The sequence below is a fragment of the Dendrobates tinctorius genome, unplaced genomic scaffold (genome assembly GCF_039654945.1).
Source record: "Dendrobates tinctorius isolate UK_male_01 unplaced genomic scaffold, ASM3965494v1 ptg000004l, whole genome shotgun sequence".
Taxonomy (NCBI): Eukaryota; Metazoa; Chordata; class Amphibia; order Anura; family Dendrobatidae; genus Dendrobates; species Dendrobates tinctorius.
The window spans coordinates 16,063,731-16,078,599 of record NW_027361672.1 but is presented as its reverse complement, the minus strand read 5'-3'; the positions used below and the strand labels follow the sequence as shown (position 1 = coordinate 16,078,599).

The 14,869-nt window shown below is 42.1% G+C and overlaps 1 protein-coding gene across 8 annotated transcripts in view; it reads left to right on the top strand.

Annotated features, from left to right (window-relative positions):
- Nucleotides 1-14,869, top strand: part of NFATC1 (nuclear factor of activated T cells 1) — a 241,370-nt gene that overhangs the window by 55,891 nt on the left and 170,610 nt on the right. For all 8 annotated transcript variants that reach the window (XM_073566385.1, XM_073566381.1, XM_073566393.1 and 5 more), the window contains exon 3: nt 8,964-9,123. In XM_073566385.1, coding sequence (XP_073422486.1) covers nt 8,964-9,123 — 160 coding nt within the window. The remainder of the gene's footprint in view (nt 1-8,963; nt 9,124-14,869) is intronic.

Sequence of the window (14,869 nt, the reverse complement as noted above, 5' to 3'; positions counted from 1 at the left end):
CACATGTGGAATTATATAAAAAAGTGTGAAACACCTTTTCGGCGTCGCACAAAGACACGGTGGTTGGAACCAAAGTTCTCAAATTTGGACTCATCAGACCAAAGCACAGATTTCCACTGGTCTAATGTCCATTCCTTGTGTTCTTTAGCCCAAACAAGTCTCTTCTGCTTGTTGCCTGTCCTTAGCAGTGGTTTCCTAGCAGCTATTTTACCATAAAGGCCTGCTGCACAAAGTCTCCTCTTAACAGTTGTTGTAGAGATGTGTCTGCTACTAGAACTCTGTGTGGCATTGACCTGGTCTCTAATCTGAGCTGCTGTTAACTTGCGATTTCTGAGGCTGGTGACTCGGATGAACTTATCCTCCACAGGAGAGGTGACTCTTGGTCTTCCTTTCCTGTGGTGGTCCTCATGTGAGCCAGTTTCTTTGTAGCGCTTGATGGTTTTTGCCACTGCACTTTGGGACACTTTCAAAGTTTTCCCAATTTTTCGGACTAACTGACCTTCATTTCGTAAAGTAATGATGGCCACTCGTTTTTCTTTACTTAGCTGCTTTTTTCTTGCCATAATACAAATTCTAACAGTCTATTCAGTAGGACTATCAACTCTGTATCCACCAGACTTCTGCACAACACAACTGATGGTCCCAACCCCATTTATAAGGCAAGATACCCACTTATTAAACCTGACAGGGCACACCTGTGAAGTGAAAACCATTTATGGTGACTACCTCTTGAAGCTCATCAAAAGAATGCCAAGAGTGTGCAAAGCAGTAATCAAAACAAAAAGTGGCTACTTTGAAGAACCTAGAATATAAGACACAGTATTTTCAGTTGTTTAACACTTTTTGTTCATTATATAATTCCACATGTATTAATTCATAGTTTTGATGTCTTCAGAGTGAATCTACAATTTTCATAGTCATGAAAATAAAGAAAACTCTTTGAATGCGAAGTTGTGTTCCAACTTTTGGACTGTACTGTATATATTTATATATTTATTTACAGTTGTGTGAAAAAGTGTTTGCCCGTCCTGATTTCCTATTCTTTTGCATGTTTGTCACACTTAAATGTTTCAAATCACCAAACAATTTTAAATATTAGACAAAGATAACACAAGTAAACATAAAATGCAGTTTTTAAATGAAGGACTTTATTATTAAGGGAGAAGGAAATCTAAACCTACAGGGCCCTGTGTGATAAGCCTAATAACTAGTTAAGCCACCCTTATCAGCAACAACTGCAATCAGTCGTTTGTGATAACTGACAATGAGTCATATACAGTCATATGTTAAAGTTTGGGCACCCCTATTAATGTTAACCTTTTTTCTTTATAACAATTTTGGTTTTTGCAACAGCTATTTCAGTTTCATATACCTAATAACTGATGGACTCAGTTATATTTCTGGATTCAAATGAGGTTTATTGCACTAACAGAAAATGTGCAATCTGCATTTAAACAAAATTTGACCGGTGCAAAAGTATGGGCACCTCGACATAAAAGTGACATTAATATTTCGTAGATCCTCCTTTTGCAAAAATAACAGCCTCTAGTCGCTTCCTGTAGCTATTAATGAGTTCCTGGATCCTGGATGAAGGTATTTGTGACCATTCCTGTTTACAAAACAATTCCAGTTCAATTAAGTTTGATGGTCGCCGAGCATGGACAGCCCGCTTCAAATAATCCCACAGATGTTCAATGATATTCAGGTCTGGGGACTGGGATGGCCATTCCAGAACATTGTAATTGTTCCTCTGCATGAATGCCTGAGTAGATTTGGAGCAGTGTTTTGGATCATTGTCTTGCTGAAATATCCATCCCCTGCGTAACTTCAACTTCGTCACTGATTCTTGCACATTATTGTCAAGAATCTGCTGATACTGAGTTGAATCCATGCGACCCTCAACTTTAACAAGATACCCGGTGCTGGCATTGGCAACACAGCCCCAAAGCATGATGGAACCTCCACCAAATTTTACTGTGGGTAGCAATTTTTTTTGTTGGAATGCTGTGTTTTTTAGCCTCCATGCATAACGCCTTTTTGTATGACCAAACAACTCAATCTTTGTTTCATCAGTCCACAGGACCTTCTTCCAAAATGTAACTGGCTTGTCCAAATGTGCTTTTGCATACCTCAGGCGACTCTGTTTGTGGCGTGCTTGCAGAAACGGCTTCTTTCGCATCACTCTCCCATACAGCTTCTCCTTGTGCAATGTGCGCTGTATTGTTGACCGATGCACAGTGACACCATCTGCAGCAAGATGATGCTGCAGGTCTTTGGAGGTGGTCTGTGGATTGTCCTTGACTGTTCTCACCATTCTTCTTCTCTGCCTTTCTGATATTTTTCTTGACCTGCCACTTCTGGGCTTAACAAGAACTGTACCTGTGTTCTTCCATTTCCTTACTATGATCCTCACAGTGGAAACTGACAGGTTAAATCTCTGAGACAACTTTTTGTATCCTTCCCCTGAAAAGCTATGTTGAATAATCTTTGTTTTCAGATCATTTGAGAGTTGTTTTGAGGAGCCCATGATGCCACTCTTCATAGGAGAATCAAATAGGAGAACTACTTGCAAGTGGCCACTTTAAATACCTTTTCTCATGATTTGATACACCTGGCTATGAAGTTCAAAGCTCAATGAGGTTACAAAACCAATTTAGTGCTTCAGGAAGTCAGTAAAAAGTAGTTAGGAGTGTTCAAATCAAGAAAATGATAAGGGTGCCCATACTTTTGCACCGGTCAAATCTTGTTTAAATGCAGATTGCACATTTTCTGTTAGTACAATAAACCTCATTTGAATCCAGAAATATAACTGAGTCCATCAGTTATTAGATATATGAAACTGAAATAGCTGTTGCAAAAACCAAAATTGTTATAAAGAAAAAAGGTTAACATTAATAGGGGTGCCCAAACTTTAACATATGACTATATATATATATATATATATATATATATATATGTATATATATATATATATATATATATATATATGTATATACACACACACACAAAGTGGCATGTAATAGTGTGGGCACACCAGGTCAAGATATAAATATATTTATATAGTCATTATTTATTTTTAAAAATTACAAAGAGGAAAATGTGCCAATGCAAAAGTTTGGGCACCCTTGAGGATTTGTGTACTCAGATAATTTTTACCCAACTGGCTTTGCACTGACGAGGAGCAAAAACCCTGAAACATGTGTCTGGAAATGGAGCTTCTCGGTTTGGCTTCTTATTTTCAGTAATGTAGCAAGATCCCTTGGTGTCCAGCCAGTTTTGGCTATTATAACAGGTCATTTTTGTTCTGCTTTTTATTGTTACTTTCCAGGAGTCTTTACTTTTATTATTTTTGGAGACATAGTCTTTTGAGGAATTGCTTTTTTCGGGATTAGTTGTATTGGTCAGTGGAATCCTTTTGAAGTACATGTAACTTATGAATATACCTTTATTACCGTATATACTCGAGTATAAGTCGATCCGAGTATAAGTCGACCCCCCTAATTTTGCCACAAAAAACTGGGAGAACTTATTGACTCGAGTATAAGTCTAGGGTGGGAAATGCTCCATAGATTATTCCCCCATATGGTGTCCTCAGAAGAAGCTCCATAGATTGTTCCCCCATATGCTGCCCCACAAGAAGCTCCATAGATTGTTCCCTCATATGCTGCCCCCATAAATAGCTCCATAGATTGTTCCCCCATATGCTGCCCCCATAAATAGCTCCATAGATTGTTCCCCCATATGCTGCCCCCATGCTGCTGCTGCATGTAAAAATAAAAAAAATGACACACTCACCTCTCCGTCGCTGGGTGTCAGATTCTCACCTGTCCTGCGTCCATGGCTGCTCACCGCTATCTGCACGTCATCAGTCAGTGACGTTCAGACTGCAGGGGGCGCGGCTCGCACTAACCACGTCACCGCACCCTCTGCTGTCTGAAGTCACTGACCGATGACAGACAGCAGCAAGCAGCCATGGACGCAGGACAGGTGAGTATCGCTATACTTACCCGTCCTGACGCTGTCGCTTGAGTCCCCAGCTTCTCCGCGCTCTCTCTTCCTGCATTCAGCGGTCTTGTGATACCGCTCATTAATATGCGCATATTCATGAGTTTTAATGAGCGGCACCACGTGACCGCTGAAGGCAGGAAGAGAGAGCACGGGGAGAAGCTAGGGGCTCAAGCGACAGCGTCAGGACGGGTAAGTATGACCTGACACCCCCGCCCCTCCTCCCCCTCTGACCCCCTTTGTATATGACTCGAATATAAGACGAGAGGGGGACTTTCAGCCCAATTTTTTGGGCTGAAAATCTCGACTTATATTCGAGTATATACGGTAACTCTTTTTTTTAAAGAATTTAAAAAACTTAATTTTGGCTGTTTTGTTTCTGACATGTTAAAGATTACATTTATCGTACAAATATTTTATTATTTTACACAATATATTTACACTTTGAAAGAATATTTTTTGTGTATTCATATTCTGAGAACGATTTTACAATTTTTCATCAGCTGTTTGCTTATTTTTTGTGTGTCAAACTGTAGCTTTAATCTGTACATTTTTTGATGCATGCAACTTTTTGATCACTTTATTACACTCTTTGGGAGGCAAAATGAGTAAAAAATATCAATTCTAAATGTATTTTATTTATTAAAAAAAAGAAAAAACATCACTTTTTGTTATAGCGGGAGTTGGCATATTGTCTTTATTCTGCATGTTAATATGATCAATCCAATACCAAATTTATATTTTTTAAAATATTTTACTAATTTAAAAAAAATCTTTTTTTTTTCACTATGTTCTGATACCCATAACGTTTTATTTTTCTGTAGACGACTTTGTGTGAGGGACTGTTTTTCTGCGGAAAAAATTGCATTTTTTATTGGTACTATTTTTTGACACATATGACTTTCTCATCACTTTTCAATTTACTTTTTGGTAGGAGGCAAAAAAAGGAGCAATTAAAGGATCTGGGAATGTTTAGCTTGCAAAAAAGAAGGCTAAGAGACTTAATAGCTGTCTACAAATATCTGAAGGGATGTCACAGTGTAGGGGGATACCATCATTATTCTCATTTGCACATGGAAACATAATGGAATGAAACTTAAAGGGAGAAGATACAGATTAGATATTAGAAAAAACTTTTGACAGTGAGGGTGATCAATGAGTGGAACAGGCGGCCACGAGAGGTGGAGAGTTCTCCTTCAATGGAAGCCGTCAAGCAGAGGCTGGACAGACATCTTTGTGAGATGGTTTAGTGATTTTTTTTTATTTTGTTAGATTTTTTTACTCTTAAAATCTTTTATTTATGTTTTGCATAATTATTTTTTACAACACTTATTAGTCTCACAAGGGGGACTTGAACATGAGTTCCTTTAATCGCATTGATATACTGTATAACTTATGTAGTATAGTGCATTATCTTAGACTTTGACAGATAGGTTGCCTATACAAATACAGTGAATAAGTAATAAATATAAAATACTAAAAGAGCTAACCCTCTGGACTATGTATGTTCTATTTTTACAACTCTCTATTTTGCCTTGGTCTTTTTTATTGTAATATAATCTTTTAGGAAGAAGCATAAAATCTATTGAACAGATCTTTTTGTAACATCCTCTGTAATTATGGGTTTTATCATTAGTTAATCGGACTTCTTTTTTCTCTATATTTCCTTTTTTGTTTTCTGACCACATGACTAAATTGTGACTAATAGTCTAGGTTTGTAAAAGTGATCCATTATTAAAAAATGAATGAATCATACATTCTTTTTGATTCAAAGAGTCTCAGGTTTTCATGTAAAATAGTTGGTTACAGAAATTACATTATATTCATGTAAGCAAATATTTTCTATAAAATAGTGATTCTGGAACGTCTGTTGTTAGAACTCCGATTTGTGCAGTTCTTCTGTTATTCCTTTAGATTTAGAATTAAATTGACATCTTGTTTTTAATAACTTGTCAAAAGAGTATTACCTGTCTCATTGTCAAAGGGTCATGTTTCTATACATTTACAGCAGATTGGACAATGCCAGACTGTGTAAGAACATCCCTCCCCAACTGGTAATACGCAGAGGAACCGTACAATATTGAGTTATAAGCACAAGTGCTCCAGAGTCATTATATTTTGGGAAATACAAAGTTTTACTAAAATGTGAAAAGAGCTAACAAATCTTATTTACCTCACCACCTTAAATAAGTTTTTCCACTTTCAGGAAAATAGATGCCAAACATTGTAAAATACCTAAAATTACAAACAGAAAAGAATTTCCCCTTCCCCAGATCCAGCACCAACTTCCCACCACTGCCCTGGTCTCGGTATTTGGCTGTATCAATGATGCCACATTGACACTCAGTGGATTGTGCTGTTTACCTTATCTGAGTCACTGAGCTCAGTGGACTGTGCTATCTACCTCAGCAGAGACGCTGAGCTCAGTGGATTGTGCAGTCTACCACAGCAGAGTCGTTGAGCTCAGTGGATTGTGCTGTCTACCTCAGCAGAGACGCTGAGCTCAGTGGACTGTGCCGTCTACCTCAGCAGAATCACTGAGCTCAGTGGATTGTGCTGTCTACCTCAGCAGAGTCACTGAGCTCAGTGGACTGTGCCATCTACCTCAGCAGAGTCACTGAGCTCAGTGCACTGTGCCATCTACCTCAGCAGAATCAATGAGCTCAGTGGATTGTGCCGTCTACCTCAGCAGAGACGCTGAGCTCAGTGGACTGTGCCGTCTACCTCAGCAGAGTCACTGAGCTTAGTGGACTGTGCCGTCTACCTCAGCATAGTCACCGAGCTCAGTGGACTGTGCGTCTACCTCAGCAGAGACGCTGAGCTTAGTGGACTGTGCCATCTACCTCAGCAGAGTCACTGAGCTCAGTGGACTGTGTCGTCTACCTCAGCAGAGTCACTGAGCTCAGTGGATTGTGCCGTCTACCTCAGCAGAGACGCTGAGCTCAGTGGACTGTGCCGTCTACCTCAGCAGAGACGCTGAGCTCAGTGGACTGTGCCGTCTACCTCAACAGAGTCGCTGAGCTCAGTGGACTGTGCCGTCTACCTCAGCAGAGACGCTGAGCTCAGTGGACTGTGCCGTCTACCTCAACAGAGTCGCTGAGCTCAGTGGACTGTGCGTCTACCTCAGCAGAGACGCTGAGCTTAGTGGACTGTGCCATCTACCTCAGCAGAGTCACTGAGCTCAGTGGACTGTGTCGTCTACCTCAGCAGAGTCACTGAGCTCAGTGGATTGTGCCGTCTACCTCAGCAGAGACGCTGAGCTCAGTGGACTGTGCCGTCTACCTCAGCAGAGACGCTGAGCTCAGTGGACTGTGCCGTCTACCTCAACAGAGTCGCTGAGCTCAGTGGACTGTGCCGTCTACCTCAGCAGAGACGCTGAGCTCAGTGGACTGTGCCGTCTACCTCAACAGAGTCGCTGAGCTCAGTGGACTGCCGTCTACCTCAGAGTCGCTGAGCTCAGTGGACTGTGCCGTCTACCTCAGCAGAGACGCTGAGCTCAGTGGACTGTGCCGTCTACCTCAGCAGAGACGCTGAGCTCAGTGGACTGTGCCGTCTACCTCAGCAGAGACGCTGAGCTCAGTGGACTGTGCCGTCTACCTCAGCAGAGACGCTGAGCTCAGTGGACTGTGCCGTCTACCTCAACAGAGTCGCTGAGCTCAGTGGACTGTGCCGTCTACCTCAGAGTCGCTGAGCTCAGTGGACTGTGCCGTCTACCTCAGCAGAGTCGCTGAGCTCAGTGGACTGTGCCGTCTACCTCAGCAGAGACGCTGAGCTCAGTGGACTGTGCCGTCTACCTTAACAGAGTCGCTGAGCTCAGTGGACTGTGCCGTCTACCTCAGCAGAGACGCTGAGCTCAGTGGACTGTGCCGTCTACCTCAACAGAGTCGCTGAGCTCAGTGGACTGTGCCGTCTACCTCAGCAGAGTCACTGAGCTCAATGGACTGTGCCCGTCTACTTCAGCAGAGTCACTGAGCTCAGTGGATTATGCCGTCTACCTCAGCAGAGTCACTGAGCTCAGTGATAAGCTATAGTGGTAATAATGTGCGCTGCTGATATGACGTAACCACTGCAGCCAAAACACTAAGCCATGCAGCTTCGGGAAACCTAGAGAGGGTGAGTACCTGCTCTGTTTGTTGTTTTACAGCATTAAAGGTCCACTCTCTTCAAAGTGTAAAATCGCTTTAAGTATATGGAACAGTTGACTGCAGACATGTGGGGAATTATTCCTATGCATGTGCCCTGCACATTCATGAGCTGATGAAGCAGTTGATGTTACAGCTAATCCTATACTCTTGTTTAAGGGCTAATTCACATGGAAAAGTGGTTGCATCGCTCTGTAGTATGGAGCCTTTTTTATGTACTGTATATAGACATTCCTCCATTATATGAGCTCTTTCTCTTACCTTTTTAGATCCTTCATACAGGACATGTTCCATGAGATGCTGTATATTTCCAGGAATATTCTCCTGTAGTAGTATTTTACGGGATATCATGGTTTCAGCGAATAAGTTATTTCTAGTGGGATGAAAAGTGGGAGCACCACTGTGACCACCTATAACCAGATAGATAAATATTTCCTGTTAATATAGTATTTCTCCATCAACTACTTGCTTATTTATTAATACGCTCTCTCTGAAGACAATTAAAAGCAGTAAGATTCATGGAAAAAGAAGCAATGTACACATAATTTCCACTGACATAAGCAGGCTGGTTGCAAGTGTATCGTCAGTGGCCATTCATCTTCATGAAGGCGGAAGAGGTTTTGGCCACTTCACGGGCCTCTAAATTACTTATGTCATGGCATTAGACCTATTGATGAAATTTTAAATGTAAGATAGTGAAGGATAGACTGCTAATCATGGTCTCTAAAGTAATAGTGCCAAATTCCTGTGGTGTGGGATAATACACTCTGTGTTAATATTTAATAGCTGTTAAATAGCTGTTCTTTTCCATTACAGCCCTTCGCTGCCTGCCCTTGATTGGCATCTGCCGTCGCAGTCAGGACCTTATGAACTTCGCATTGAAGTGCAGCCCAAAACTCATCACAGAGCTCATTATGAGACGGAAGGAAGCCGCGGGGCGGTGAAGGCATCAACTGGTGGACATCCCATTGTGCAGGTAACCATGTGATGGGAGGCTCTGTTTATCCTGGAATTTAGTCAGAAATGTGGATGACACTTTAGTCTCCACGTTTGGGGATATTATTTTATTTTTGTATAAAATATTCTTATTGGCAGCCAAATAGAAGATTTTTGTATCTTTAGAGAAATGTAAGGTGTGCAGTTGACATATAGATCCCTGGCTGCTAAAGATTTAGCACGCAGAATGAGACTGGTGCTAAAGGAAACCTAACAGCTGATACCGGAGAGCATGTATCAGACACCAGCTTTATGATTTCAGCTATGTATATTTGACTTGTTTCAGAGAAATATATAGCTTAAAAGCTGCCAAGGACCGAGCCACACAGGAAACCAAGTCAAAAGGCTGATCCCCAGTGGCTTCTCCCTGCCTGCTACCCTTGAGTGATAGGTCTCTCTTTGTATGCGTGTATAAGGAGAAACCTGTCCGTCATTGGTAGTAGTGATACAGACCAGGCGTGCACTCTGTGGATATGAGGTAGGTGCGAGCTGAACCTGGAACTTAGTCCAGAAGGTCATCCAGTGAAGAGAAAACACCTGCACTCTGGGAAATTTTGATTTTCAATGCAAAAAATTTTTTCATTGAAGACCCCACAGGGGAATAATGCGTTGAGGTAACGTTTCGACCCTATGTCGGGTCTTTTTCAAACCTCACTTAAAGCACAAGAGAAAAAGAAAAAATCAAGGAAGTATGAATATGCAGGAGGGGCTAAAGTGCCATATGTAGAAGTCTGGTCTGGCAGGGACCAGGCAGAGGTCCTGAGATGATCTGGAAGCGTGGGGCACCAAGCGCCATCTGTGGTTGAGTCATTGTTAGTAGGAGGGGAGAAGCCACTAGGAACCAGCCTTTTTTAACTAGTCTCCCTTGTAGCTTAGTCCCTGGCGGCTTTTAAAGTACCATATGTTTTTTCTCTGAAATGTTGCTGAGTTTCAGAGTCAAAGATACCTGGCTGTAATCTTACAGCCAGTGGCTGATACTTGCTACATGTGCAGCAGGTAGCATGTATCAGTTGTCAGGTTTCCTTTAATATCTTGCAAACTAGTGCCATTCTTCCTTGCAGATCCTCTCCAGTTCTATCAGGTTGGATGGTGAACGTTGGTGGACAGCCATTTTCAAGTCTCTCCAGAGATGCTCATTTGGGTTTAGATCAGGGCTGGGCCAGTCAAGAATGGTCACAGAGTTGTTCTGAAGCCACTCCTTTGTTATTTTAGCTGTGTGCTTAAGGTCATTGTCTTGTTGGAAGGTGAACCTTCTGCCAAGTCGGAGGTCCAGAGCACTCTAGAAGAGGTTTTCATGTAGTATATCTCTGTACTTGGCCACATTCATGTTTCCTTCAATTGCAACCAGTCGTCCTGTCCCTGCAGCTGAAAAACACCCCCATAGCATGATGCTGCCACCACCATGTTTCACTGTTGGGATTGTATTGTGCAGGTGATGAGCAATACCTGGTTTTCTCCACACATACCGCTTAGAATTATCACCAAAAAGTTCTATCTTCATCTAATCAGACCAGAGAATCTTAAATCTCGTAATCTGGGAATCCTTCATGTGTTTTTTTTTAGCAAACTCTATGCGGGATTTCATATGTCTTGCACTGAGGAGAGGCTTCCGTCAGGCCACTGTGCCATAAAGGCACGACTGGTGTAGGGCTGCAGTGAGAGTTGGCTTTGTGGAGCTCTCTCCCATCTCCCTACTGCATCTGTGGAGCTCAGCCACAGTGATCTTGGGGTTCTTCTATACCTCTCTCACCAAGGTTCTTCTCCCACGATTGCACAGTTTCTAGGAAGACTTCTGGTGGGTCCAAACTTCTTCCATTTAAAGATTATGGAGGCCACTGTGCTCTTAGGAACCTTTAGTACTTCAAAAATTCTTTTGTAACCTTGGCCAGATCTATGCCTTGCCACAATTCTGTCTCTGAGCTCTTTGGCCAGGTCCTTTGACCTCATGATTCTCATTTGGTCTGACATGCACTATGAGCTGTGAGGTCTTATATAGACATGTGTGTGCCTTTACAAATCAAGTCCTATCAGTTTAGTTAAATACAGCTGGACTCCAATGAAGGAGTAGAGCCATCTCAAGGATGATTACAAGGAAATGGACAGCATGTGACTTAAATATGAGTGTCTGAGCAAAGGATCTTAATACTTATGACCATGTGATATTTCAGTTTTTCTATTTTAATAAATTTGCAAAAATTTCTACATTTCTGTTTTTTTTTTCATCCAATATTATAAGGGGGTTTATAAGGGGCATCTGGTTGGGGCTCAACTCCATTTGGAAGTGCATTGAGCAGCAGGGTGGTTTGCTGGTAAAAGGAAAAAAAAAATCTCTTTTAAATCTTCTGCTTGAGCGAGTGTGAACGAGCTGAGTGTGACCTGAGCGTAAGTGCGAACTGTGGTAAGTGTGTGACTTGTGATTCAGTGACTTTGGATTCAGGGAGTTTCCAAGGGATGTATTACTGAATTACTGTTATATTTTATTAATACTTTTTATTTATTTTTGCTTATCTTTTCTGTCTGGTGCAATCCCCATTAGGATGTGCTCCACTCTTGCCAATGCCATCCAGTGTACGTTTTGCTGCATGTATGAAATCCTTGAACAGCCGGTCGAGGGTGCATACTGCTGTGGGAGATGTGAGCACGTTGTGCATTTGGAAGCCCAGATACTGGAACTAAATGTGCAGCTGGCAACACTGAGATCCATAGACAATATGGAAAGGAGTCTTCTGCTCACTGAGCAGACACTCAATGGGATAGATGGGGGGGATGCTAGGTTGGAGCTGCAGGACAGTGAAGCAGCAAGCTGGGTGACAGTTAGAAGGCGGGGTAGAGGGAAGAGCACCAGGGAGGCTAGTCCTGATCTGGCACACCCCAATAAGTTTGCTAAGTTGGCAGATGAGGGGAGTGTCAGTGCAGGAGTCGCACTGCTGCAGCAAGGCATGTCCTCTGAAAGGCAGAGGAGTGTCTGCTCCAGTAAAGGGGGAAATAGGAGAGCAGGGCAGGCCAGACAGGTGCTGGTAGTGGGGGACTCAATTATTAGGGGAACAGATAGGGCAATCTGTCACAAAGACAGAGATCGTCGAACGGTGTGCTGCCTACCTGGCGCTCGAGTCCGACACATCGCTGATCGGGTTGACAGATTACTGGGAGGAGCTGGTGAGGATCCAGCGGTCATGGTGCACATTGGCACAAATGACAAAGTTAGAGGTAGGTGGAAGGTCCTTAAAGATGATTTCAGGGAATTAGCCTGCAAGCTTAAAGCAAGGACCTCCAAGGTGGTATTTTCGGAAATACTTCCTGTACCACGTGCCATGCCAGAGAGACAACGGGAGATAAGGGAGGTTAATAAGTGGCTCAGGGATTGGTGTAGGAAGGAGGGGTTTGTGTTCCTGGAGAACTGGGCTTACTTCTCAGTTGGCTACAGGTTCTACGCTAGGGACGGGCTGCACCTCAATGGGGAGGGTGCAGCTGTGCCTGGGGGAGAAAATGGCTAGAAGGTTGGAGGAGTGTTTAAACTAGGGACGGGGGGGGGGGGTATTCCTTTTATAGGAAGGGAAGACAGTGCAGATAGAGACCTGGGCACAAATAGTGAAATTGGGGGTGGCATGGGGGGTGGGCTTAGAACAGTTAATAATTTAAGAAAGAAAAGAGGTACAGAGAGATACATAAAGTGCATGTATACTAATGCCAGAAGCGTCGCCAACAAAATGGAGGAATTGGAGTTAATGTTGTTGGAACATAATTATGACATGGTGGGGATATCTGAGACATTGCTGGACGACAGACATGAGTGGGCTGTTAATTTACAGGGCTATAGTCTGTTCAGAAATGACCGTACAAATAAGCGAGGGGGAGGCGTGTGTTTATATGTAAAATAATCCTTAAAACCCATCCTGCGTGATAATATATGTGAATCTATTGAAAATGTAGAGTTGTTTTGGGTGGAGATAAGGGGAGGGGGAAAAATAATAAATTACTGATAGGGGTTTGTTATAAGTCTCCAAAAATAATGGAAGCAACAGAGAATATCCTCATAAAGCAAATAGATGAAGCTGCGACTCAAGGAGAAGTCATTATTATGGGGGACTTCAACTACCCTGAAATACATTGGGCAACCGAAACCTGCAGTTCCAGCAAAGGTAATGGGTTTTTGACAACTATGAGAGACAATTACCTTTCACAACTGGTTCAGGACCCAACAAGAGGGGGGCACTGCTAGACCTAATATTAACTAACAGGCCAGACCGCATATCAAATGTAAGGGTTGAGGGTCACTTGGGTAATAGTGACCACAAGATAATAAGTTTTCATGTATCCTTTAATAGGATGTGTAGTAGAGGGGTTACAAGGACACTAAACTTCAGGAAAGCAAATTTCCAACGGATGAGAGATGATCTTGGTGCAATTAACTGGGACGATATCCTGAGACATAAAAATACACAAAGAAAATGGGAGACATTTATTAGCATCCTGAATAGGACCTGTGCACAATATATACCGTATGGGAATAAACATGCTAGAAATAGGAGGAAACCACTATGGCTAAATAGAGCTGTAAGGGGCGCAATAAGTGACAAAAAGAAAGCATGTAGAGAATTAAAGCAAGTAGGTAGTGATGAGGCATTAAATAAATACAGAAAATTAAATAAATTCTGTAAAAAGCAAATCAAGACAGCAAAGATTGAGACAGAGAGACTCATTGCCAGAAAAAGTAAAAATAATCCCAAAATATTCTTTTACTACATAAATAGTAATAAACTAAAAAATGATAGTATTGGCTCCCTTAAAAATAGTCTGGGCGAAATGGTGGATGAGGATGAGGAAAAAGCCAATATGCTAAATGACTTTTTTTAACAGTATTTACACAAAGAAAATCCCATGACGGATAACATGATCAGTGATAAAAATTCTCCATTAAATGTCACCTGCTTAACCCAGCAGGAAGTACGGCGGCATCTAAAAATCACTAAAATTGACAAATCCCCGGGCCCGGATGGGATACACCCCCGAGTACTGCAGGAATTAAGTACAGTCATAGATAGACCATTATTTTTAATCTTTAAAGATTCCATAATAACAGGGTCTGTACCACAGGACTTGCAAAACACAAGCCGCGGAGACACCATCACATGTTTCTCAATGCAAGTAATGACTAGCCAGGTCTTTCCCCGGGAAGGAACAACCACGGGAAGGGCAGTCTCCAATGAAGGAAACCATCTATGCCAAAACATTGCTTGCGTTGAGAAACATGTGATGGTATCTCCGCGGCTTGTGTTTTGCATGTTTTTACATATTTCCCATAAGGGATGGGGGCATTGCTCTAGAATCACTGCGTTGAGAAACATGTGATGGTGTCTCCGCAGTGTTGGATGTTGATCTTCATGAGTTCATTCATCCTCATTTTCCACATGTACCACAGGACTGGCGTATAGCAAATGTGGTGTCAATATTCAAAGGGGACAAAAACTGTACTTGGAAATTATAGGACAGTAAGTTTAACCTCAACTGTGGGTAAAATCCTGGAGGGTTTTCTAAGAGATACTATACGGGAGTAAATGAAGAAGAATAACCTCATGACCCAATATCAACATGATAAGCTTTTATGAAGAGGTAAGTTCCGGATTGGACCAAGGGAATGCAGTGGACGCGGTGTACATGGACTTTTCAAAAGCTTTTGATACGGTTCCACACAAAAGGTTGATACATATAATGAGAACAATGGGGAT